The sequence below is a fragment of the Nilaparvata lugens genome, chromosome 3 (assembly GCF_014356525.2).
Source record: "Nilaparvata lugens isolate BPH chromosome 3, ASM1435652v1, whole genome shotgun sequence".
Classification (NCBI taxonomy): Eukaryota; Metazoa; Arthropoda; class Insecta; order Hemiptera; family Delphacidae; genus Nilaparvata; species Nilaparvata lugens.
The window spans coordinates 22656640-22682028 of record NC_052506.1 but is presented as its reverse complement, the minus strand read 5'-3'; the positions used below and the strand labels follow the sequence as shown (position 1 = coordinate 22682028).

General features: G+C 34.1%; 2 protein-coding genes across 4 annotated transcripts in view; one reads left to right on the top strand and one right to left on the bottom strand.

The window, feature by feature from the left end:
- The window catches only part of LOC111057487 (14 kDa phosphohistidine phosphatase), a 30992-nt gene extending 7927 nt beyond the window's left edge, over positions 1-23065 (bottom strand). The window contains exons 1-3 of one of the 2 annotated variants that reach the window (XM_022344915.2): positions 22784-22972; positions 17513-17670; positions 7085-7272 (exon numbers count right to left, since the gene is read on the bottom strand). In XM_022344915.2, the coding sequence (XP_022200607.2) occupies positions 7085-7272; positions 17513-17669 (345 nt within the window). In that variant the 5' untranslated portion in view covers position 17670; positions 22784-22972. Of the gene's footprint in view, positions 1-7084; positions 7273-17512; positions 17671-22783 lie in introns of both variants that reach the window. The other variant, XM_022344917.2, reaches the window with a different exon arrangement.
- The window catches only part of LOC111044428 (polyhomeotic-proximal chromatin protein-like), a 159129-nt gene that overhangs the window by 9628 nt on the left and 124112 nt on the right, over positions 1-25389 (top strand). For both annotated transcript variants that reach the window (XM_039423315.1, XM_039423313.1), the window contains exon 2: positions 11848-11897. The gene's annotated coding sequence lies outside the window, so the exon portion shown is untranslated. The remainder of the gene's footprint in view (positions 1-11847; positions 11898-25389) is intronic.

The following is a 25389-nucleotide window of genomic DNA, read 5'->3' as shown; positions in this document are numbered from 1 at the left end:
AAATGGAAAATTTATTGTTGTAGTGTTTTTAAGCCCATATTCAGCGCTCTACCTGATCTCAGATTGTAGAGCAAAAAAATACGTCCAGAGGGATCTTGAATTATACATCTAAATGGTAACAATCGGAAGATATTGTTGATCAAAAACTAAAATTCATCAAAATTGATTTTTTCTTCAAATTTCACTTATTTTTGAAAAATCAAAACTCAGTACTCATTGGAGATAGAGAGTTCCGAATGTCCTCATTTTATTCAGGATTTCATAATCTAGAAAAAAGGCGAGAGCAAATTTTTCTGTCCGATTACGAGTTTTGGCAGAAATAGCTGAAAACTGGAAAATGAACCGAAAATACGAGGCTTTTGGGCCACTCTGTATCTAGCACAAGGAAATTTTGCATGAAGAAATTGGTTCTGGACTTCTCTTATGTACCCAAATAAAATATTAAAAAATCAGAACTACAATATAAATTGCATGCACCAATGTATATAGTGACTGGACTATACAGTCAGTCGAAAATTTTAATATTGAAATGAGGGATATTTTGGCAAGCTGAACAAAAGAATAAGGTCCTATGCACCTTTTAGATATTTCTTCAAGTGAAAAATGAGTTTTGTGGGTTGTCAGAACTCCCCCTGAAAGGAAAACTATTCAACTTATCCTATCTTTTAAAATAACAATGATTTCTCCATTGAATACCATGTTTCTTGCCAACAACAATAGAACTCTGTGAATTCAGATATGACCTACATTGTAGATTTATATAATTCTATCAATTAAATACATGGGAATTGAAGTATTTATTTCAGTCAGTTTATGGATAGTTGATGAAATTGTTGATTAATTGTAGAGTGAACTGCACGGCGAATTGTAATGGAGGATTGGCTGAAAAGTTCAGCGTTCGGAGTACGGTACGGCGAACAGTTAAAACAGAGGCGAGCGGCACGGTGAACGGTTCGGAGTACGGTACGGCGAATGTTTAACAGCTGATTTTTAACTTTATGAAACATTTGCTCATGTTCGCTGAAAGGCGCGATGTTCGGCGGAATGCACGGTTTGCTGCGCGGTTCGAGGTTCGGTTCAGCTTGTGTAGTCGCACCTTTAGATGATACAAGACATTTATACTGATCACAGATCAAAGCAACATGGTAATCTATACTATAATAAAGGAAAGAACTGGCTTATACATGTACGGAATAGGAAAATTATGTTTGACACATAATCACGTCTTAACTACTGGACTGATTAACTTGACATCTTCTTCTCTATTCTTATAAAAGGCTAAGCCAAGGCAGACTGAAATCACACCACAGCCCAAACTACTGAGCCTAAAAACTTGAAATTTTGCACGATTGTTTATGGTAGCCTGAAAACATCCACTAAGAAAGGATTTTCAGAAATTTGCAACCCCCCCAAAATTTTGTACTTTTTAACCGCTCATTGCACAGCAGAGTCATGAGGAACTTTATTGTTCAGCTACGAAAAAAAATTAGATCTATGCATAAAAATTTCGATCAGGAGCACAGGGGGTCCAGGAGAGGGCATTTTTCGAAAATTTTGATGTAAAATCACACTACAGCTCAAACTAATTGTCCTACAGACTTGAAACTTTGCACAAATATTCTTCAAACATACTAGAAGCGCACTAAGAACGGATTTTGAGATATTTTGCCTCGAAGGGTTTCAAAGGATGAAAAAGGATCCTATTAAGGAAGGTTATAAACATGGTAAGGTGAGTGCCATATGGAAATGAGATAATTTATTTATTGACATGTGATATCCTAACATATGTTGTAATCATTAGAAATAACAAAATAATATGATAGAAATTAAAAAAGAACATCTGTTCTATTATTGCTTTCTACCTGATTCCACTCAACCTCAATAATATTGTTCTGATAATTAATGAATATGTTTAATAATATTATTATGATTGATATAATAAAAGTATTGTTTTAATAATTAATTATTATCATTAATATAATAATAGTATTGTTTTGGTAATCAATAAATATTTTTATTTTCACAAACTCTGTATAATTTATAATGGTGAATGTGAAACAGCTGCATCAAAGAAATTATCTCAAAAACATATGTTTAGGAAAACCAAAGTTTTGAACTTCGTTTTCCTGATGCAATGTATAAGCCTACACGTGGCATGTAGGTATTATTAATTTCTCAGCTAGAACAGTTTTTTGAGACTGCTAAATAAACGTCTACAGTTTTACCAATGCTGTATCGGCAATATGAAAACGCATGCAGTTAATATGTCTTAAAATAAAGGTGTTGATATCTACATGATAATATTCTCTACCATTTTTATTTAATTAAAATTTCAAAATTATTCAAGCCTTGATAGAATGATTGACTCACTGTACAGTCAGTCTAAAATTTTAATATTAAAATGAGGGGTGTATTTTGGCAAGCTGAACAAAAAAGTAAGGTCCTATGCACCTTTTTGATATTATTTCTTCAAATGAAAAATGAGTTTTGTGGGTTGTCAAATCTCCCCCTGAAAGAGAAATTTTATCCTATCTTTTAGTAAAATAATGATTTCTGCATTGAATAACATCTATCTTGCCAACAAGAATCGAACTCTTTGTGAATTTAGATATGACCTACACTTTAGATTTATATAATTCTATTAATAAATTAATGGAAATTGAAGAACTTTTTCCAGTTAGTTGATGAAATTGATTATCAATAGAGAAAATGATTATAATTTTATCAATACAGAATTAGTTGAATGAATTATCTATGTACTGAGTTCTTGGTCAACAATAATTCAATATTGGTATTTATCCAATCATTATTTTTTTCAGAAGTTATTTCATTTGAATTAGAAAATATTTATAAGCTCCTATCAATTTATCAATCGTAACAATGAATTCTTCAAAACATGAATTTAATCAAATAAAAAATTGCCGATACTTCTGTATTCATGTTCGCATGTTTTTCACTTATGTGATTGCAAAAATATTGTGGAGCGAACTGCACGGCGAATTGTAATCATATGTCTGTAAAATGGATTAATGAATAATTATTATTAGCCCCCTATTAAAATTTCTGTTCAGAAACCATCCCCAATATTCACACAACATATTCCCAAAGTTTTATGCCGTTATGTCAAGAAGTTTTCAAGTCTACAGGGAACAAACAAACATACAAACAAACACACAAACAGACATTCATTTTTCTATAAATAGATTTCCATTCGGCTCAAACAAAAGCCTCTCTAAATGAAGGTAGAATGATAAGGATTCAGTTCTGTTGTTTTAAAATTTTTTCAAATCACTTTCAAAAAGTTCATGTAGTACCTACTATTGTGTTTGAGACACTTCTGGCGCTATCATAGTTTCACCACTATTCTGTTCCACAGTCCTATCTCTTGCAGTCGTTAACTATATCTATAATAATTATATAAAGTAAAGAGCTGGCTTATGCACGTACGGGATAGGAAAATTATATTTTCCTCCACCTACTGTCTAAAGTACTTACTTTACTCCCTGAAACCTAATACTAAAGTGTCACTTTTTCGCTCTCGGTAGTAAAAAACAGAAAAACTCCCTAGGGAGTAAAAGTGACTCCATTTAAATAACATGGGGAGCATCTCTATTTTTTAACTTACATTGTAATAGGTTAGAAGGTCTAAGCTCAGATGAGAAAGCATAATAGAGGTGTCTGTCATTGAGTCAACTGAATTCAATACCACAACCAGAAATTTGATTAACTCATGAAATATATGTTTGTATGATAATTATTATATTCTCAATATTAGTAGACGATAAAAATTTATACAATTTTTAAAATATTTTATTCTATTAAAAATACCAGCCAACAAATATTTTTGATCTGCAATTCAAATCTGAACCGCGTGATCTGGAGTCAGCCATTTTTGGTAGCTGCTCAGCTGATATGATTGTTACAACTTTTGCCGATAGATAGTGCAATCGGCAGTGCCAATAAGACGACTGGTTTTTAGGTTTTAGATTTAGGTTATGTTGTTAGGAATCATTGTCACCAATACGTAAGTTATTAGAATGATTTTATTTGCAGTTTCTATAAAAAATGTAGATGGAGGAAAAATGTTGTGTACATCACGAGCGAAAAATACTTTTTCTCCCTCAGGAAAATTGCTGCCCTCGGCTTCGCCTCGGGCTTCAAACTTTTTCCCACAGGGAGAAAAAGTCGTACTTTTCACTCTAGATATACAAATAACTATTTCCTCCACCTACTGTCAAAAGTACTTACTTTACTCCCTGAAACATGATACTAAAGTGTCACTTTTTCGCTCTCGGTACTAAAAAACAGAAAAACTCCCTAGGGAGTAAAAGTGACTCCATTTAAATAACATGGGAAGCATCTCTATTTTAAAAACGTACATTTGGAATAGGTCAGAAGGTCTGAGCTCAGATGAGGAAGCATATAGAGTAGTCATTAAACCAACTAAATTCAATACCTCAACCAGACATTTGATCGATATATGAAATTTATGTTTGTATGCTGAAATTATTATTACAAACTTCATATCACTATACTAAAGAAATGTATATATTGTGTATATATATAATGTATATATCAAAATATCAGCCAACGAATATTACTTATTAACTAATCAAATTTGAAACGGGAACTTCATCATAGCTGTAGTTTTGGCTGTCATTGTTGTTACAACTTTAGCCGACAGATAGAGCTGTCGGAGGAGAACTGTGATTACAAGCCAGCTGTTTCTGTTTACTTTTTAGATTATGTTGTAACACATTGTTTGGTCACATACGTTTTTAAAAATTATTTTATTAGCAGTTTTTATAAAAATGTAGGTGGAGGAAAAATTTTGTGTATATCACGAGTGAAAAATGTTTTTTCTCCCTCAGGAAAATTGTTGCCCTCAGCTTCGCCTCGGGCTTCAAACTTTTCCCTCAGGGAGAAAAAACAGCACTTTTCACTCTAGATATACAAATAACTACTGACGCATCATCACGTCTGAACTACTGGACTAATTAACTAGAAATTTTGCTTATAGATTCTTAATTAACCAAGGATGGTTATAGGCCTATTCTCAATTCTTCAAAATTTCATTACGTCAAGTTTTCATTTTGTCAAGTTTTAAAATAGATCCTTGCGAAGCACGGGTTCTTGCTAGTTTTGTATATAGGTTCCTTATTAACCAAGGATGGTTATAGGCCTATTTTCGATTCTTCAAGATTTGATAACATCAAGTTTTCAGTTTGTCAAGTTTTCAATTTGACATGCTTCCAGTTGTTGTAAGGAAGCAGCTGAACATTTTTTCAAAAAGGAAAATTAGAAGATGATTGGGAATCCTATTCGAATAATAAAAACAGGTTTTCCGTCACACCCAAATTTCGTCCACCATTTTTGAACCTCCATTTTGAATCCAACTTCATTTTTTTTAAATTGGAAGGTGGTCATATGATACATGATTTCGATACAGGATTTCAAGAATAAATATGGTGAAAGTATCGTGAAAACCGCACATCAATATCTCAAACCTTCCAAAAGTTATTCTAATTAAAAGATACTGATAAATCCATCTATCTATCATCTTCTATACTGTAATGAAGGAATGAACTGGCTTATAAACGTATACACGTGTAAAGGATAGGAAAATTATGTTTGACGCATCATCAAGTCTGAACTACTGGACTGATTTACTTGAAATGTTGAATATAAATTCTTAATTAACCGAGGATTCTTATAGACCTATTTTCAATTCTTCTAGATTTCATTAAGTCAAGTTTTCAGTTTGTTGAGTTTTAAAATAGATCCTTGCGAAGCACGAGTTATCTGCTAGTAACCAATAAGACAGAAACGAAAATACTGTACAGTAAATAATCTGTTGTAAAGGTACGTTTTCGTTTATGCGACAAAAGACCGCAAAAAATTTTGTTTTGTGGTTAATGCCCACATGAGCTATTTGCTTGTGCGTGGTTAATGTAAAGTGCTATGGGGCATTGATGAGTTGATCAAACAAACTTCCATGCCATCGGCGGGATTCGAACCCACGAACCAGGCGGTGCTAGCAGACCGAAGTTTGAAACGCTCCTTACCACTAAACCAACCCGGCCGGAAATAGTATATTTCGCACCTAGAGCAGAAAATGAGACTTTTCCGGCTCGAAATCGGTTTTCAAGATTGAGAGCCGGAAAAACATTTTTGCCTGTGGTGCGAACGCTATTTTTCGCCACACACAAAAATAAACAAGATAATTATAAATGAGAATAGTTGTTTACTAAGCACTTCCGAAAGCAGAAGTGGAAGGTGATAGCTCTAGTAAATCTGAGGTAATCTGAATATCAGGAAATATTGTCCAAGTATTTTTTTTTTATTCTGATTTGTCTAAATAACCTAAAAGATTATGTTCAACTATGTGGGAGGTTGAATTTATACTTTTTTATTCTTTCAAATGACGATAAGATGATATTATTATAAATGTTTTAATTATTGAATAATGAACACAAATAATGAAAAGTTTTTTGATCAGCTGTTTTTTGATCACCTTTCTTAGTTCCATGTTAGCTTCTGGAAAGGGTACTCTTTCCGGCCTAGGCCGGAAAGAAACCTGTTCTGACGTCAGACGAGAGTCGTCTGCAAACAATGCCTTTCAGATCTATGTAGGGACTGGAAAACAGCTGCTTTCTGTGCAGTGTGGCGAAAATACAGTTACAGGCATTATTAAAGAATACGTTCAAGTACCTTTAAGATTTTACAAAAGGGGATTTTCCATCTCAATCATTGGCTGTTGTTTCAAAATTGAAAACGTATACCTTTAGAAAAAAAACATAGATTATATTATGAATAATTAGTCCTATTAATACTATTGAAAGAGGCATGCATGTGGAAACTTGCGTATTACAGTTTCTTAAAAATAAAAGCTGAAAAGGGTGCTATAAAGGCACAAGGGTACTATAGTTAATAATTTATGAAGAGTTATACTAATATTGATTATGTAAATTTGGTTCAACTATTAAACCCGTTTGATGAATGTATGGTCGCATTTATTATAATGTGTGTCTGATGGTTTAAACTTTAATTTCAGTTCAACTTTTTTGTAGAAATGTAATCGTACCTCTTCGTAGATATCAACATGGTAGGATGCGCGCTGGTATCCGCGCACTATGAGCTTGGACGGGGGGTCTGAGTTGTCGGTGGTGTCAGGCCCGTAGACCCGGATCAAGATATACTTGAACGTGCCGTTGGCGTCTATGTCGACGTCCGCCACTTGGCTCAAGAGGTCTGCCATCTCACGAGTCACGTCTGCAACACGTTCATTCATTCAGAATACCATTCACTGACGTCTGCAACACGTTCATTCATTCAGAATACCATTCACTGACGTCTGCAACACGTTCATTCATTCAGAATACCATTCACTGACGTCTGCAACACGTTCATTCATTCAGAATACCATTCACTGACGTCTGCAACACGTTCATTCATTCAGAAACCATTCACTGACGTCTGCAACACGTTCATCATTCAGAATACCATTCACTGACGTCTGCAACACGTTCATTCATTCAGAATACCATTCACTGACGTCTGCAACACGTTCATTCATTCAGAATACCATTCACTGACGTCTGCAACACGTTCATTCATTCAGAATACCATTCACTGACGTCTGCAACACGTTCATTCATTCAGAATACCATTCACTGACGTCTGCAACACGTTCATCATTCAGAATACCATTCACTGACGTCTGCAACACGTTCATTCATTCAGAATACCATTCACTGACGTCTGCAACACGTTCATTCATTCAGAATACCATTCACTGACGTCTGCAACACGTTCATTCATTCAGAATACCATTCACTGACGTCTGCAACACGTTCATTCATTCAGAATACCATTCACGGACGTCTGCAACACGTTCATTCATTCAGAATACCATTCACTGACGTCTGCAACACGTTCATTCATTCAGAATACCATTCACTGACGTCTGCAACACGTTCATTCATTCAGAATACCATTCACTGACGTCTGCAACACGTTCATTCATTCAGAATACCATTCACTGACGTCTGCAACACGTTCATTCATTCAGAATACCATTCACTGACGTCTGCAACACGTTCATTCATTCAGAATACCATTCACTGACGTCTGCAACACGTTCATTCATTCAGAATACCATTCACTGACGTCTGCAACACGTTCATTCATTCAGAATACCATTCACTGACGTCTGCAACACGTTCATTCATTTCAGACATACTTAATTTTTATTTGGATGTGTCTAGGAAAACAACATAGACATTAACAAGAGTATCAGACAAAAGAGTGCATTCGTCTATGGTCTAAGCTATCTCTAGGCTATAGTGAGGTCCACGTTATAAAGTCAGCACCTGATTAAAATTGGTTAGCTATTCTTGTCTATCATTGACAAAGCAGATAGCGTTATCCTTTTCAACCTCCGCAATGTTGTAAGATTGTTTTTTAACAATGCAAAAATGTAATTTATCTGCCAACACACAAGGAATCTTATGTTGGCAGTGCCAAATATTACATTGATAATTATTGTTATGCAAGTTACAATCAATGTCTGTTTGTAGGTTATTGTATATTGTATATTCTGGTAATTGTATTGTACAAATATGTATTTGTAATTTTTGACAACAAATTCAATTCAATCAACAAAATATTCAATCTCAATTATGCAAATTTATTATTAAATAATTTAAAATAAAATTATATTTTATTGACGAATAAAGTGAAATTTATCATTTTAGACAAGAATGAACAGTTAATATTATATCAGATATACCGGTATCAGATATCGTCTATAGAAGGCATTGGCAGGGCAGAGAATCGGCAATTATGTTCCCTTATCTTTCTCCACTACCATTATATCGTGGACTTCAAAATAGTATATGCATGCCAAACCTAACGGTGTGCGGAAATCACAAATGAGCCCTAGTAGGAGTGATATTCACTTGATCACGGTTTCAGTTGATCATGTACCGATCAGCTGTTTAGGAAGGTCTTATAGGTGCACACAAAATAGTGATGATAGTATATATTGATAGTTACTGTTCATTTATCATTGTATTAATTATATTCTAGAAGTGAATATATTATTAAAATATTTTTTTTGCATTGTTTGTTATATGATAGAAAAATTATATACAATCTCTCATACTAAATATATACTTCAGGTGTAATATTTCTCTGAATTTTCCACTGTATTGTAGTTTGAAGTACTACCGATGTAGCAAGTTTCTCGATTGTTTGAATGAATTGGGTATTAGTAGTTGATAATGATCGCAACAGTCAACAAGTAATTGCTGACTAGCTTGCAAGACAGCAATTCAACTGATATTTTCCGTGAACTGTTATGACATGTTGATAATACAATTATAATAATAATGGAAAAAATTTCATACAAAGAAAATTAAATACATTTGAATAAGTGATTTTATTATGTCTATTGTTAGATACCATTCAGATCTGATACAATAGACTATTTCAAAGTATCGATCTCCATGACATGACATCTCCAGGAACGAATAATCGAAATAAATCAGACCCCATCTAACATAAATTACTGTGAATATATATATATATATATATATATATATATATATATATATATATATATATATTATATATATATATTTCTTGTAAATTTTTAATTACAATATAAACTAAAACACAGAATAGATACAGAATGGAAACTTGTATCAAACGCCTATCTAATCAATGCTTTTTACATGACCCCTATACTAAACACGTCACGTGACCTTGGGAAGTTCCAATCCTGGTCTTCTGATTGGCTCGTGGCAGTGAATGTGAATGCGATCAATTGATCCGGATCATTAAAGTGATCCGAACCTACCATCAATACTATTACAATGCGGCGCTTCCTAACAAGATGGCGGATTTTGGCGTCAGGGTATAGCCAAGTTTCCTTACTGTATGTATACTGTGATTAAAATTCATAGCGCCCTTTTAATATATATTTTACTACAACATGTTTTGAAATCTTCAGAGTCATTCTCAAGTGATTCACACTTAAAATGACTCTCAAGAGTTCAAAACATGATGTGTTAAAATACATATTAATTGAGTGCTACAATTGTTAATTTCTATTGTACATACAAGTAGCCCTAAAAAGCAAAGTTAAGCTTCAACAATTAGTGACTAGAGGCACAGCACGGTCAGCGACAGCAAAGGCAACAGAGCAGACTGATTTTGATTTTGTTCTAGTGAAGTTCTCTTGTCGTTGAATAAGTCAGTAAAAGTGATTTCATTGAATTCTACTAATAAGTGGAAAATGTAATTTGATTGTGCCAACAGTCAGCCGCAGTCGGCAAGATAAAAAGAGAAGAATAGTCAAAATAAATCATACAATACTAGGATCATATTTCATTAATGAAAACCATTTCCACTTCAATAGCATGCCTACCAACTTCAGAATAATAAAAATAGCTTTGTTCTGAGCAAATTTCACTGTTCTAGGTAATGTTTAGAAGGCGTTTCTTCAAGATCTCTGCCGATTCCTCATTTTTCATTTTTTTGAGCAAAGGCGAGCCAAATTATTAATTTCAAGGCGCTGAATCCGAATCTGAAATTAGAATTTTTCTTTTACGCGATTTAGGTTTTTGATGAGAGAACTTTATCGAAAACGTCCGCTCGGATGCCTGGAGAAAATCGCTCCCAGAGCGATTCGAAAACATGTGCATGCCAGCAGAGTTTTCTCGGAAACGTCATCTGGCCGATATCGGTTGATACGCAGAGTGCGGTGTGTAGAACTGCATTGCTTAAGCCGGCACAGACAGATCTTTTTCCATCCATCCATCCACAGACTCTGCAGAGCTGCCGAGTTTGGTGTGAATACTACTTTAGTTTGTCGAAATCTCAGTTCGTCACCTATTTTTAGAAAGTCCAGTGAATATAGTATCATATTATAATCTAATGATATTTATGATATATTTCAATATAATTCCAGCATATTGGAATTTAAAATCAAAAAGGACCAGATGAGAGTAGACTATTTCTCGTTTTAGAAATACTGAGATAAGAAAACAACTGAACGTTTTCTCTATAAACGAAAATATATCTCTAAGTAGATTGAAATGGTACCAACATGTAAATAGGTTGGAGGAAGACAGGCTACCAAAATTAGTACTCAACTACAACCCAGAAGGTAAGAGAGACTGAGGGCGTCCAAGAAAAAGATGGACAGAATGATATGAGGTTCTGAACAGGCAGAGATGCCTAAACCCTGAAAGGCAGAAGAAGAAAAGCAAAAAGCTAACCCCCCAACCTACCCTTTTACCCTTCAACTCAAGTCAAATCAAGCTTTATTCCGTTAAATTACTTTTTTCAATACTATCTATTGCTAGATTCTAAACATACTGTAATATGTATACAGCAAATAATAATTTAAACATATCCTTAGGTTATGCCGTGATGCTGTGACAATTGACGAACTTTGACTAACTACTCATCTTCCACTTGTTTCAGTTTCTCACGAAATTGTCATAATAGGCTCTAGATGAACTGAGATCATGAGGGACTGAGTCCCTCCCACCAGTAGTCATATTAAATTTTAGCAGGATGCTTTTCGATCGAGATCTGGTAGGCTTCTAGATAACGACTTGATTAACGTGACACTTTGTTTTATTAGACTGGTTTTACACTATTATTATAGTTTGATCTTATGTCGAGAAAAAACCTCGTACAAAATTCAAATAGGCCTATATATATACTCCTTATATTAAAAATCGTTGTGCATCATTTCAAGTTAATCTGTGGCGTGATGATGCGTTATAAAAACCAATAAAACCATCTTTGTTTAAATATTTTTATTTATTTCAGATACCGAATGGATTGAACGTCCAGTGGATTCTGCTGGGAAAATCAACTTGGTAAGTTACTTTATTCTGCAGATAATTTCACAAACAGACCGATATCTTCAGTTTGGTGTGCAGATGATGTTTGATGAGACATGCCCTGTCACCGCTGTCAACAGGATTTATAACTCCAGTTCATAACACTATTTTTTTTCGGTTGCTACTTCTTCTAATCCAGCAATTAACATGCAAATTGTTTCAATATTTTTTGCTGTAGAAATTCTGATTCTATAGTAAGATTCACGTTTTAAAGTCAGCACCTGATTAATTGTTATGATATCCTTGTCAACGCAGTAGCTCTTTGCCTATATCCTTCTCCAACTCCGCACCGTTGCTAAATCGTTTGTTGGCAGTAGGCTATGAAAACATATATTGAACAACCTGAATGTATTATCTCAATAATATTGGAAATGTATTATAAAAACGTAAAAAGATATATTCTGTTGGTGGATAAAATATAATATTAATTTGAATAATTAAAAATAATCAATAATGAGAGTATATCAAATAAACCGGGGTGACTTGAATCACAGCGAATCTACTATAGAAGTCGGTGGAAAAGGAAAAGTGGCATCAATGCCGTCCTATAATTTCCACTGACTTCATGACGTGAATCTCACTAAAGACAGGTGGAGAGGAATCCACACTTGATGCCTCTTATGATAATATCACCTGTTTTAGGAGCTCTGCAGAATCAATTCATAATTTGAGATGTGGATTTTTTGTTTATACTGTACTTCTACTGTGGATGAGGGGGAGGGTTTATATTATGTCGTGGAGCCTATTTTTGAGCATCCAATTCAAGTGCTGCAAGAATCCCCTCCACCAATTTTGACATTTGCTGCCATGTGGGAGGGGGGGGACTTGGAATAGTTGCAGTGGTTGAGGGGGGGGTAGATCCGCCTAGCAACTGATTCGCCGTCGCGACGACCCATGGATAGACGAAGAGAGAGAGACAGAGCAGTAAGAGAGAGAAAAACAACATCTTTCATCCTCTGCTTTTGACGGTTCTTTTGGTCCTCTTGATTAGACGGCTCCTTTTCATTCTCCTGCACACGATGTGTTTGCCTATCCTGGGGTTTCTCTCGCTCTCTCTTGCTCTCTCCACTCAATTTCAGCCTACACGATTTGCTGGGGCCGGCTGTGTCCCCCCCCCACTGTGCGTTGCTACTGGCAACCAAAGCCCTAATCCAACTCCCCTATATCAAAAACCAATCCACCCCACTACCGCGCCCTTTTTAATTCCTTCTCACTTCTATTATGATTCTTCCTCCTCCTTCTCTTCTAAAATTCGGTGACCCACTTGGAAAGTAGGTCACCAGTGAGCGGCTGTTCCCTTCTCTTGTCTCTTATATTTTTGTTCTCATCTTCTAGTTCTCGTTTTATTTTCATCTTCTCATTTGCTTTCTTCCACCCAGTACAATACTGAAGCTACCCTACTCTACGCTCTATGCAAGATGTTATATTCAATATTATATGATCTATTTACGATGCACTTGGTTAATGAGAGAGATGAGGATTGAGAATGATGCTAGATTGTTGATACTAGATTTTTAAGGTGGATTATACCAACTACCGTGAAGTGATTTTGAGCTTGAAATGCCAGTTAGTGCAGCTGAATCAAACAAGAGATATTTTCTTACTTTTTTTATTGGTTATTTTCACACCTACCGATTCGTAGACAGCCTGTTGTGTCGTACAGGACTCGAAGCTCTCCGATTGACGACTGATTTAATTCTCAATTCGTCAAACTAATCAGCGGTCATAGAATGATTAAGTTGATTATGATCAAGATAATCGGCTTATTATGTTGAAGTATTGACAATCAGCCAATCAAAGAGCTTCCTTTCCTGTTGTGTCGTGCCGTCAAGGAATCGGTAAGAGTGTAAACGTTCATTCCATTATATAATCACCAGGTTTGTACTTGGGCGATAGGGATGGATGATGATGATGATAAATTAACCCACCCTACCGTATTGGATGGGTTCCGAACAACCGATGGGCGATTCTTAATTTCCATCAATGATGTAAAACTTTTATACTGATGGGTACGTGGTAGCATGTTCATGTAGAATTTCAAATCAGAAATGCCAAACAAGAATAAATAAGTATCAAAGCTTGTGATCCATTAACATGTTTTTCTCTCCCCAAGCATCATTAAAATCAGACTGACTGATTCAGAGCATTATCGAGATGGTACAACGAACTAGAAGTTTGTTTGTTTTTATTTGTATGTTGAGGGAAGAATGATGTTCGCATGATTTGCTTGTGCGTTGGAGATGGTAACGATGATAATGATGATGATGATGATGATGATGTTGATAAGTTCGCGAAGTGGTTTTGAAACTCTCGCTCAGTTAGGGTAGCTACCCTCACGCAATCAACCCTCCATCAGGTCAACCAGGAGCACGGCGCTCATCTAAAATATGTTCTATAGATACGGTAGTCAGAGCCAATGGCGTTTTCAAGTACAATGTAGAAGGTGGTGTTACCACTTAATGTAGTAACATACGTTTTTACTTTCCTTGCCCCATTACCATAGGTAAGAAAAGTATTGCTTTCCGAAAAAATTAAGGTACCCCAATTTCTAAATTTCTATACGTTTCAAGGTCCCCTAAGTCCAAAAAAGTGGTTTTTGGGTATTGGTCTGTATGTATGTGTGTGTGTGTGTGTGTGTGTGTGTGTGTGTGTGTGTGTTGTGTGTGTGTGTGTTGTGTGTGTGTGTGTGTGTATGAGTGTATGTGCGTCTGTGTACAGGATATCTCATCTCCCAATTAACGGAATGACTTGAAATTTGGAACTTAAGGTCCTTACGATATAAGTATCCGACACGAACAATTTCGATCTGATGCAATTCAAAATGGCGGCTAAAATGGCGAAAATGTTGTCAAAAACAGGGTTTTTTGCAATTTTCTCGAAAACGCCTCCAACGATTTTGATCAAATTCATACCTAAAATAGTCATCGATAAGCTCTATCAACTGCCACAAGTCCCATATATGTAAAAATTTCAGGAGTTTCGCCCCATCAATGCAGATAGATTCCCAATTATCAGGCTTCAGATACAATTGAAACGAAAAAAATCAAGTGGAGTAGATTGAACATGAAAATCTCTACAATTAATGTTCAGTAACATTTTCACCTAAAATTGAAAATAAGCTTTAAATTCGAGAAAATGTGATTATTCAATTGCTAATTATTGTTGATTCTATTAAATCATTCACTATGAAGAGATAGCAGACCTCATGTGTGTCTCCAGCGTTATTGCCCTGTCACCAGCTGGCTCAAATCTTTGAATAGTAGTAGACTTGAGATGCGCGGGAACACTAGCGTCAGGTGATCAATTTTCATAACGACAAGGAAAGTTGTGTGAGTGCGCCACACCAGATTTTTATTTATTTTGGTTATACGTAAGTTTGTTTCGTTATCGTAATCATAAAAAAGTCTAGTAATTCTGAATTGAGAAAATCCATTTTTCCAAAGTTATCTTTCAAGTTATAAAGAATGGCTACCATGAAAATCGAGTAGATTAAGTTTGAACTTGGTTTGTTCTACTGTCTTGTTCTGGGTTTTGGTTTCCTATCCTACTGATTTGATGAATTTTAAGTTGCCAGAAACCCCTTCAATAACAAGAATAATAAAATGGCGGCGCCCGATCGACGCATGTTGTAGGCGTCTGGTTTCAGTCATTCTATCTTGGTCTCTTATTTTTCTTCTCACTCGTTGCTACGGTCATGCGCTTTCCAGTTCTGATTTCCTCCCCTCTTTTTGCCAGTTTCGAATCTGCCGCTTGACTCCCCTCCCTCCCCTGTCAGTTTCAGGCTAAAATTTTCGCTGTTGCTTCACGTTACTTTATCATGTTGCGTTTTTATCCTTCTTTTGCTCTTCATCGTTTCTGTTGTTTGGTAGTGGGGGAGGGGAGAGTGATATAAAAAGCAAGCTGACCAAGTTAGTGAGAATTCCGTGAGCTCATTTCGTTATCATCACTGTTCAGTGTTCAGGCACTCTGGCCAACCTCACGTTATGATACACCAAAGATGTTCGCTCAATTGTACAGGTATTCCTGACACGAGCTCACACACATGTCAACTGTCAGAGTTAGGTTTGCTGTAATCGAGAAGTGGCAAGTTGTTACTTTAGGGGTTTAAAAGCAAACCATATATAGATCAAAGATAACGTGGTTATTTTGAAGCGTTCTTATTAAAACAAACAAAAAATGTTATCAAGTTATCACTGTTGAGGGGTTAGGGGTTTCATTACTTTGGTTTTGAAGCGTGTGTAGTTATAAATAAACAAAAAATCATAAAACATGTAAACATAATAATATGTTGATCAAAACATTTTAAATTACCGTAAAGATTCTAGTTCTAGATTCAAAATTTAAGTTCTAGATTCATTTCATTATTCGAAACTTATTAATTCAGTATGAATAAAACAGATAAATAATAGTCAGCCACAGTTTATAAACAGTGATTGACAATTTCTTTTTTCACTTCATTTTCCAGTTAAAATTATTTTGGAGTGAAAATCGTACTGATATTTAGGCTATAAAAGTGAAAACATAATCCTTTTTTTCTAGGAAATTTTTATTTTAATCAAAATTATGAAAAGGGAAAGTTTTGGGCTTGGCCATACAATCTTTGTATATGATTTGTGTTTTTTTAGCTGTTGGTGAATATTTATGCTCTGATTTAGCTACCCAGGAAAACCTAAACATGAATGGTTAGTCACTAGTCCTTGTTCAAAACAATACCTAGGTGAATTTTTGTCAACCCTCCATGTTCGAAGCTCCAATGTTTATTGGAATCAAATAGCACTTGGGCGTTTCACATTAGTCAGGCTTCTTTGAATTCAAGTTTTCTTGACGTTTGTGTAAAATGAACGCATTTCGCAAACTTGAAATCAAGTTAAGAAGAACAGAAACTTGAATCCACTATACGATTGTAGACCCTTCTTCAAGTTTTGTTTATTGAAGTAGAAGTTAAACATGTTCAACTTGAATCTTGAAGGTACAATCCATCCCACGATTGGAAAAATGAGATAAAATCAGTTGTCAGTCAATGTAGAATGTTTAAAAACAACTACAGTTAAAAAAGCATAATTCAAAAAAAGTATGATATGAAGAAGAAAACTTCAAGAATAATTTAATTTCTCACTTCATAATAATTAGGTTTTACTTTTGAGATTATTAAAACTTCAATTCAATTAAACTTGACTTCAATTATTCATAATCGCCCATTTAGAATAGAATACGTTTTATTGTAACCGCTTCTGAGGTCTTACAGAAGCATTACCTTCGTCACAATATATATATAAAAAATGTCATACATACAATACAATAATTGAAAAGATACATTTAACTCAAATCAGAGAAAACGGATTCTAAAGATTGTTTATTCTATGCGCAAACGTTCAAAAAGACTTGACCAATGTAAACGCAGCTTAATGTTCTAGATTGGTTAGTATTCTGTTGTTAGATTTGAATGGTATTTTTTAGCTAATTAGAGAATTACCAAGTTGGTGGATTTTAGATGAAGACAATTGATGAACATTTTTCTCCAAAAATGTAATATAAAGGTTTTAGTAGATTTAAAGGTTTATTCCTGTTAAACAAAAATAATAATCACTTACTTCGACAAAATGGTTTGGAATGGTTAATGCCTGTAATTCTATATTGGGAAGTATTTGCGAATTTGTTGGAAGCTTGTGATGAATTTGCAATTCGACAGCAGCTGAGAACGATTGCGTATTGCTGAAGATTTCTTACAAGTTTCCAACGACTTGCCATTCTGAAAATGGAACATTCTCAGATTATTCAATAATTGAAACTATAATACTGTATTCAGATTTCAAGAGAACAAACCTTGCGATGATCATTTTTCAACGAATATTGATCATTATTTTTCTCACATGTTTTGATTCAAGTGAGTTACTTAGAACAAGATACAAAGATGAGGAACCCACAACACTAAGTTGTTATTGATAATATTTAAAAGCAATTCGTAATGGAAAGTGAAATTGAAGAGTACCAAGTTATTCTCTACTCTACTCACTTTTCTCTACAAGTAGGCAATAGAACCACTGGAATTACTGAAGCACAATAAATGTTATAAGAACTCTTTCTATTTTATCAAATCACAACTAGTTTTAACACATTAGAGACATTTTAAAGTGTAAATCAGTAAATTGGATTTACAATTGAAAATCGAAAATGGCTCTAATGAGTTGAAACTAGTTGTGATTTTATAAAATTCAAAGAGTACTTGATAACTTTTATAGTGTTTGAATATTCTCTTTCCTACTCTGATTGGAGTAAACCATTAATAATGTATTTGTATGAAACTGAGATGTTTGATAATTAGTGTATTGAAATTGATAATACACAATTGTTTTTCCATGAATGCATTTCAACTCTCAGTATTTTGGAATTCTTATACTTAAGTATATTAATTTATGCCCATATAGTAAAACTGTACTGTAGATAGTTTGCTGAATAATTTTGATAATTTATAATTTTTGTATTCTTTATGATCATGAATCAGTCCTTCAGCAAAAATATTAAGTTCTAAGTAATCGAACAAATTTTTCAATAAATGGTGTAGTTAAAAGTCTCTATTCAAATATGTTTTGTGAATTTATCAATTTTTTAGTGAAATCATTATTGATCGATATTAAAACTTTTAATTAATTTTTCAATTATTCTATTGTACTCCTTTTTTGCTTCTAAACTTCAATAAATTCATTGAAAGTGACGTCCAGAATCTAAATTATGGTCTGGGATCGGGAGAATATGTTGTGCTACAAAAACTATTAAGTTTAGCTTTTCACTCACAAAACGAAGCAATAAACAAAATTAGTGTGGAATCAACGAACTCAAAATTAGAATGTGGTTTCAAAAGAGCGTTAGAGGTGGAACATGGGAGACCGGTCTTTTTGATTGTCTTAAAATGTTCCGAATTTCAAAATGGAAAATGCCATTTTTCGCCCCCATACTGGGAAGACCGCAATCAGCTACAAATTGTTTTTACCAACGACTCATATAGGTATTTCCACATCCTTCTACTACTCCTTTTTTTCTCCTACTCCTATTTCTTCGCCAACTCCTTTTATTTATCCTTCTTCTCCACCTGTATCGCCCTCTCCATCTCATCCTACAAATCATTCCACCCATTTTGACATTATCTTTCTCCCTCTTTATCAACACCAATCTCATTTTTATGCATTTTATCAGCTCTTCGGTTACTATTTGTAGGATGGAAGATGGGTAGGTGAGGGGGTCAGGGGGGGAGGTTCATCTTCCTTAGACCCAAGCCAAACTATATGAAAGCTATAAAGAAGAACAGTCGAAACCACAAGATTTATAGCACTTGTTTTGGTAGGGGCAGCTTGTCTGTGGTTCCAAACTGTTCATCTATATCATGTCCATCCATTCTGTAGAAGTTGAGGTATTTATTTTCTACCTTCGCCTTAGTTTATAACATCTCAAATTCTAAAACGCTGTATTTTCCTGGAGGATGTTGAGGAATTTCAAACTTTGAGATTCTTTAAATATCTTGTTCTTTCATTGTTTCATTTCCTTAAGAAACATGTCCCAGTTTCAGAAATGTATTTTTTTTACTCCAAGTTGGGAAGAATGAAGTGCAAGATTTAAGAAAAGTTTCAGTTATGTTTTTGAAAGATGCCTTCCTGGTTTTGAAATGAAATTATATCAATCAAATAGTTAAAACGAGAAATTGATATGGTAGACTACCGTTTCAAGTATTTTAAGAATTATTTTCTCTACCTGGCGTGCCCCTGATCTCAATGATATAGGTGGTAAAAAGAAAAGTAAATTAAAGTCTATTCAAAATATACTTTTTCAAGATTCGACCTTTACTAATTCAATTCTCTTTCTCTCTCTCTCTACTCTTTTGGTAGAGAGTTAGTGGGGAGGATATTTTTAATATTCTTCCCAAAGAATGGACATTGATATGTCCAAAGCTCCGCCAATTTATGTAGATGCATAACAATATGATTATTATCTATAGTTATTATATTACAAATTGCTTTTTCATATCATATACAGTTCAATAGTTATTTTCTTAGTCTATATTATGTAAATTCATCTATAACTTTGCTGTATGGTAAGCTATTGTATATAAGTGTATAAGCCAGTATATATTGTAATCTACATAAATAAAATACTCAATCAATCTCTCTCTCTCTCTCTTCTCTCTCTCTCTCTCTCTGTTCCTTGTGACAGCCTGTAGTTTATGGAATTCTTTGCCTGCTGAGCTGAAGCTGGTTGAGGGACATCGCCGGTTCGGCGCGGCTGTCTTGCGGTGGATCAGAGGTGGTGGACTCGGCTGGAATGCTCCTTAACCCGTAATTCAAGTCTGTATGTGTGTGTGTGTGTGTGTGTGTGTGTGTGTGTGTGTGTGTGTGTGTGTGTATGTGTGGTTCCTCTCTTTCTTCCTTCTTTCTCTCTTCCTTTTTCTTTTCTTTCTTTTCCCTTCTTCCCTTTCTTCTACCGGAATAATCTATGGATTTGGACTGAAAATTCTCAACTGTATTCACTTTCCTCTTCTTCCTTTTCCATAACCCCTTTACGTACAAGCTTATTTATTTAGCCTAGTTTCAAGCTTATTTATTTATTCAATATTCATAGACAACATTCCCCCCAAATTTTGCATTTATTCATAGAAAAGCATTACCCCCAAATTATTTATTTATTCATTCATAGACAATACATTATAATCAGGTGAAAACAACAGGTGTACGCCCAAAACTGTTTTTAACCTTTATTTAAAAGCAAATTCCCTTGTTAATTGATCTAATTCTAAAGGAGTTCAAGTTTTCTCTTTTTTTATATATTTTTTTATTTTTATTATATTTATAATTATAATATAATAAAAATTAAATATAATTATTATATTTATATATATTTTTTTCTTGTTAATTTGTTTTCTAAGTTATTGTTTTCTTTTACTTTAGTTCATTGTTTATGATGTTGTTTTAGTTGTAACTTAGAATTGTATGGAGGGTTAAGTGTAAGAGAGGGCCGGCTGCGCCCTAACTTCGCCCTCCTATATTTTCAATAAAGGCAGCGATTCAATTCAATTCAATTCTCTCTCTCTTTCTCCCTCCCAGTCGTGTGTTAATGGGAAGGATATTATTTTAAATCCTTTTCTTGATTATTCAATTTGCATACTTTATAAATTCGTTGAATTTAGCTTACATTAGCTGTACTGTCATTCAATGTAAATAGTGTATAAGCATAGATAATGGATAAGCATAAGCTATATTTCTTGTCTCTGGTATAAGCTAGTTACATGAATAATAATGAACTCTAATCTAATCTCTCTCTGAATGCTCTCCGAGAATGAACGCTTCTCGCTTTAGCTGTTCATTCCTGTATCAATTTGCGTAGATACAAATAATATTATATCACAGTAGTTTCAAATTGCATATTATATTGTATTGTTTAATATTATCAAATTCATGCTTAGGCTACTTCATTTATTTTATTAAGAGTGTGCTGTGGTGTAAGTTATTTATCTGCGTATAAGCCTGTATATATTGTAATCAGAACAGAATAAAGTAATTCAATCAATTAGTCTTTATAAAATAATAGTACTATATAAAACAATAGCATATTTTTCATTTAAAAAAGAAGAACAATTACAGTGGGTCTCATCTTTGCAATAAGCCGCGGAAAGACATTTCATGGTGTTTTTGAAAATGGGATAGAGTGAGCAAATCAGTTTGGTTGTGATGCAAAACTTTAGAGCTCTTATTATTGCATGGTTTACGGAACCTCTGATAAGAGACTAATAATTATGCTCATCATATTGTTCATCAAACTGAAGAAAAAAAAGGGCTTCCATCCCATTACATTAGTACAGTAGAGCTCTAATTTATTATCCGAATCGCTTTTAGAAGAAAATAGAGAATATTTAGCCTACATAAATTTTAAATATGTTCAGATTTCAAAAAGCAAGAACACTCTTTTTAGCAAAGTTGATACGGAACATTGTTTAACCTAAACTAAGTAAATAACACTATAATATTTGTTACCATAGCAATACTATAGTGATTTGTTACCTACATTTCGCGTGTGTTTTTTTATGAAAATTCCAATAATTTTATGAATATTTGATGAACCGAATTAGCTCGGTCTCCATTATTGATTCGTATAATTGGAGTTCTAATGTACTAACATTCAACTCGTCAGTGGCTGTTTTTGTTGTACAAATTTATAATACATTCCCTTTATCTCACAATACTTTGGACAGTAATTCTATTAGTAAATATCAAAATAATGAAATTAAAGATTTAAAAAATAAATTCTATGAGTATTATTTCCTCATGTTTTTTACTTTTGCATTTAGATCAGAGCTTGGTTCTACAATATTTATTAATATTTTAGATAGAGATAGGTTATAGATTCAATAAATGTTTGTCTAGTAAGCTACAAAGCCAAAACTAGCGTAGCCTACCATTAATATTGAGATATTATTTACTTATTGATCCCATAATTATAAGTATTCAAATTTGATACAATCAACTCAATGCATGTTTACTTCTTACTTGTAATTCAAGGTAGTACGATAAACAAAATTATAAATTGATAAACAATGAGAAATTCATAAATAGGAATAACATAACCTATTATGGCAAAACAGGGTTGGTTTTTGAGCCAGTAACGTAAATCTTGTTTTACATCTCTACCGGTTCACTAACTGAATTCAACACAATACTCCAAATAAAAATTATAAATTACTTAACGACAATTTCATCTCCATTATGAATAAAGAACAATTGATAACTCTGCCCTCCAATTTCGTATAAGATGTAAGCAAGCGCAAAGCAATATTGGACAACTACGCAATGCTTTGAAATATTATCACTTTTAATACTTACAAATAATCAGCGGCACTTGAAATTATCCAATAACAGGATGTAAAAAGTTACTGTAAATTGTTTAATCACTAGTTTGTTTTGTTTGTGCGTGTTATTTAGCAATAATTTATTGTTATTTTCGTACAATATTCAACCTAACCTCTACATTTCGGCTTGGAGTAGCCATTCCACTGCCTCTTGAATTTAGTTTGGACGATACCCCGTAGAGCGCGTTGCGTTCCAGAACAAGAGAAAAATATAGAAGCACAACATGGCAACACTGTTCACTTCCCCACGATTGTTATCGTTTTTGCTCTTTGGCTCCGTTCGTCTTTGTGTGTGTGTGTGTGTTCTCCGCCTCTTATTCTTATTAGTTTTATTCTTCTTCGTTCACACTCTCACTTTCTACTCCCCACTGCGTTCAATGTCAAGGTCTTTGGCTTTCAAGTTCCTACTACAGAATTCATTCATCAAACCTCTCGTCCCACCCACTTTTCCGTAAATATCTCTCCCGAGATGTAGTTGTAGCATTACACTCAAATTTGGTACTCTTCATTGTTGATTGTTCTATCTTCTATTGTTCTATTCCCAGAGAGTATAGAATGTAATATGAATCATAGTCTGTACTCTCCTCGACTCGACTAGAATAATTATTCATTATAAATCAGCTGTCGAGTGGATTATAAATCGCATAGTCTACCATGACGAATAATTTTGAGTGGATTATAAATCACATACCATGAATAATTCTATAGTCTGATTTTTATTCTAATATTGGCGTATGAAGGAGGCTCCTTTTTCCTTTTATATTATCCTTGAAATGAAAATTTTCCAAAAACCTTGTATATACGTAGACGCGCAATTAAAAATGGAACATACCGTCGACTTGAATCTTAGACCTCACTTCGCTCGCTCAATAATCCTCCAATCACTCCAAAACCTGCTATGGGAGCGAATAGTCATATCGCAGGCCCACGATACTCTAGTAATGACTGAACATAATTTTTGCCAAAATTGACTTTTGTCACAGAAAAGAATGTGTATTCTTTAATTTGTTTTCATCAAGCTTATTTATTTATTCAATATTCATAGACAACATGCCCCCCAAATTTTGCATTTATTCATAGAAAAACATTACCCCCAATTATTTATTTATTCATTCATAGACAATACATTCTAATCAGGTGAAAACAACAGGTGTACACCCAAAACTGCTTTTAACCTTTATTTAAAAGCAAATTCCCTTGTTAATTGATCTACTGTTGCAAAACTGATATTTTCACACTCAACACCGAAAATGCTGCAACAGTTTAATGCGTAAAATAGTAAAATAAAATCATCATGGTGTTTCTTCATAATTCATTAATAAGTTATGAGAATGAAAAATGTGAACATAATAAATATAGAAATAAGTGAGGATCTATTATTGATTATTAATGAGTTATCTAATATATATCAGTCCAAAAGAGCATAAAATTGGAGGCAAACGTGTTTTTTTCAATAATGTAACAACACCTTAAGACCAATAATATTTTCCGAGATATGTGATAGAACCCCAAAAATGGTATTTTATACCACCCCTTCCCCTTCATAGTACAGGGGGTATGGGAGGAGACTTTTGATATGTTTACCTCCTTACTACCCTAAACAGAGCTGCGGTGTCAAAAGATGTCTTCCAATTCCAAACTTTCACCACTATAACCCTTCGTTGACTGTACTGTACTAGTAGTTCTGTGAACAGTAGACCTCACGCAGTATTCTCATCCACAAGTACCTGATTGAAACTATAGACCTTATGGGAATACAGCAATAGACTGGCTTCTCCACACATCTGTGTATTCACTTGTCAGCTGATTTATGATGAATTCTATAGTCTGATTTTTACTCTAATATTGGCGTATGAAGGAGGCTCCTTTTTCCTTTTATATTATCCTTGAAATGCCAAATTTCCAAAAACCTTGTAAGTACGTCGACGCGCAATTAAAAAAGGAACATACCTGTCAAATTTCATGAAAATCTATTACCGCGTCTCGCCGTAAATGCGCAACATAAAAACATTTAAACATTAAGAGAAATGCCAAACCGTCGACTTGTATCTTAGACCTCACTTCGCTCGGTCAATTATGTTTATCATCTACTTTTAGATTTTTAGATCATATCCTCTTTCATCTTGTCAATATTACTTTCGACAGTATATCATATTTTCTTAAAATATGTCGTGCTTAAAAACGTATATTTATACAGTTTTTCAATATTATTTCCCTTTATAATAGTTGATTATGATTTCATTCATTTAATACTACCAAGTTTTACCTATCCCTGGGAACTTTCATTTTTTGTATTATGCTGTAAAAATTCCAATAACGTTTTTATATTTTTATTAAGTAAGCACTCATATTTACTTAGAAAAAATGTGCATTGTCAGTGCATATTCGTACGGAAATGCATGCATGCAGTGTGGGCGCAGCTTACTGTGAATGCAGTAGCCTCCTTGGAGTGCAACTGACGGATCAATACACAAACACACGGTGCACACGTTTTGGGCTAACTGTAGTATGGGGGGGGGGTTGATGCATGACCTCTGAAGGGGTTGTTGTGGGGTGGGGGAAGTAGGGTTGAGGTTAGCA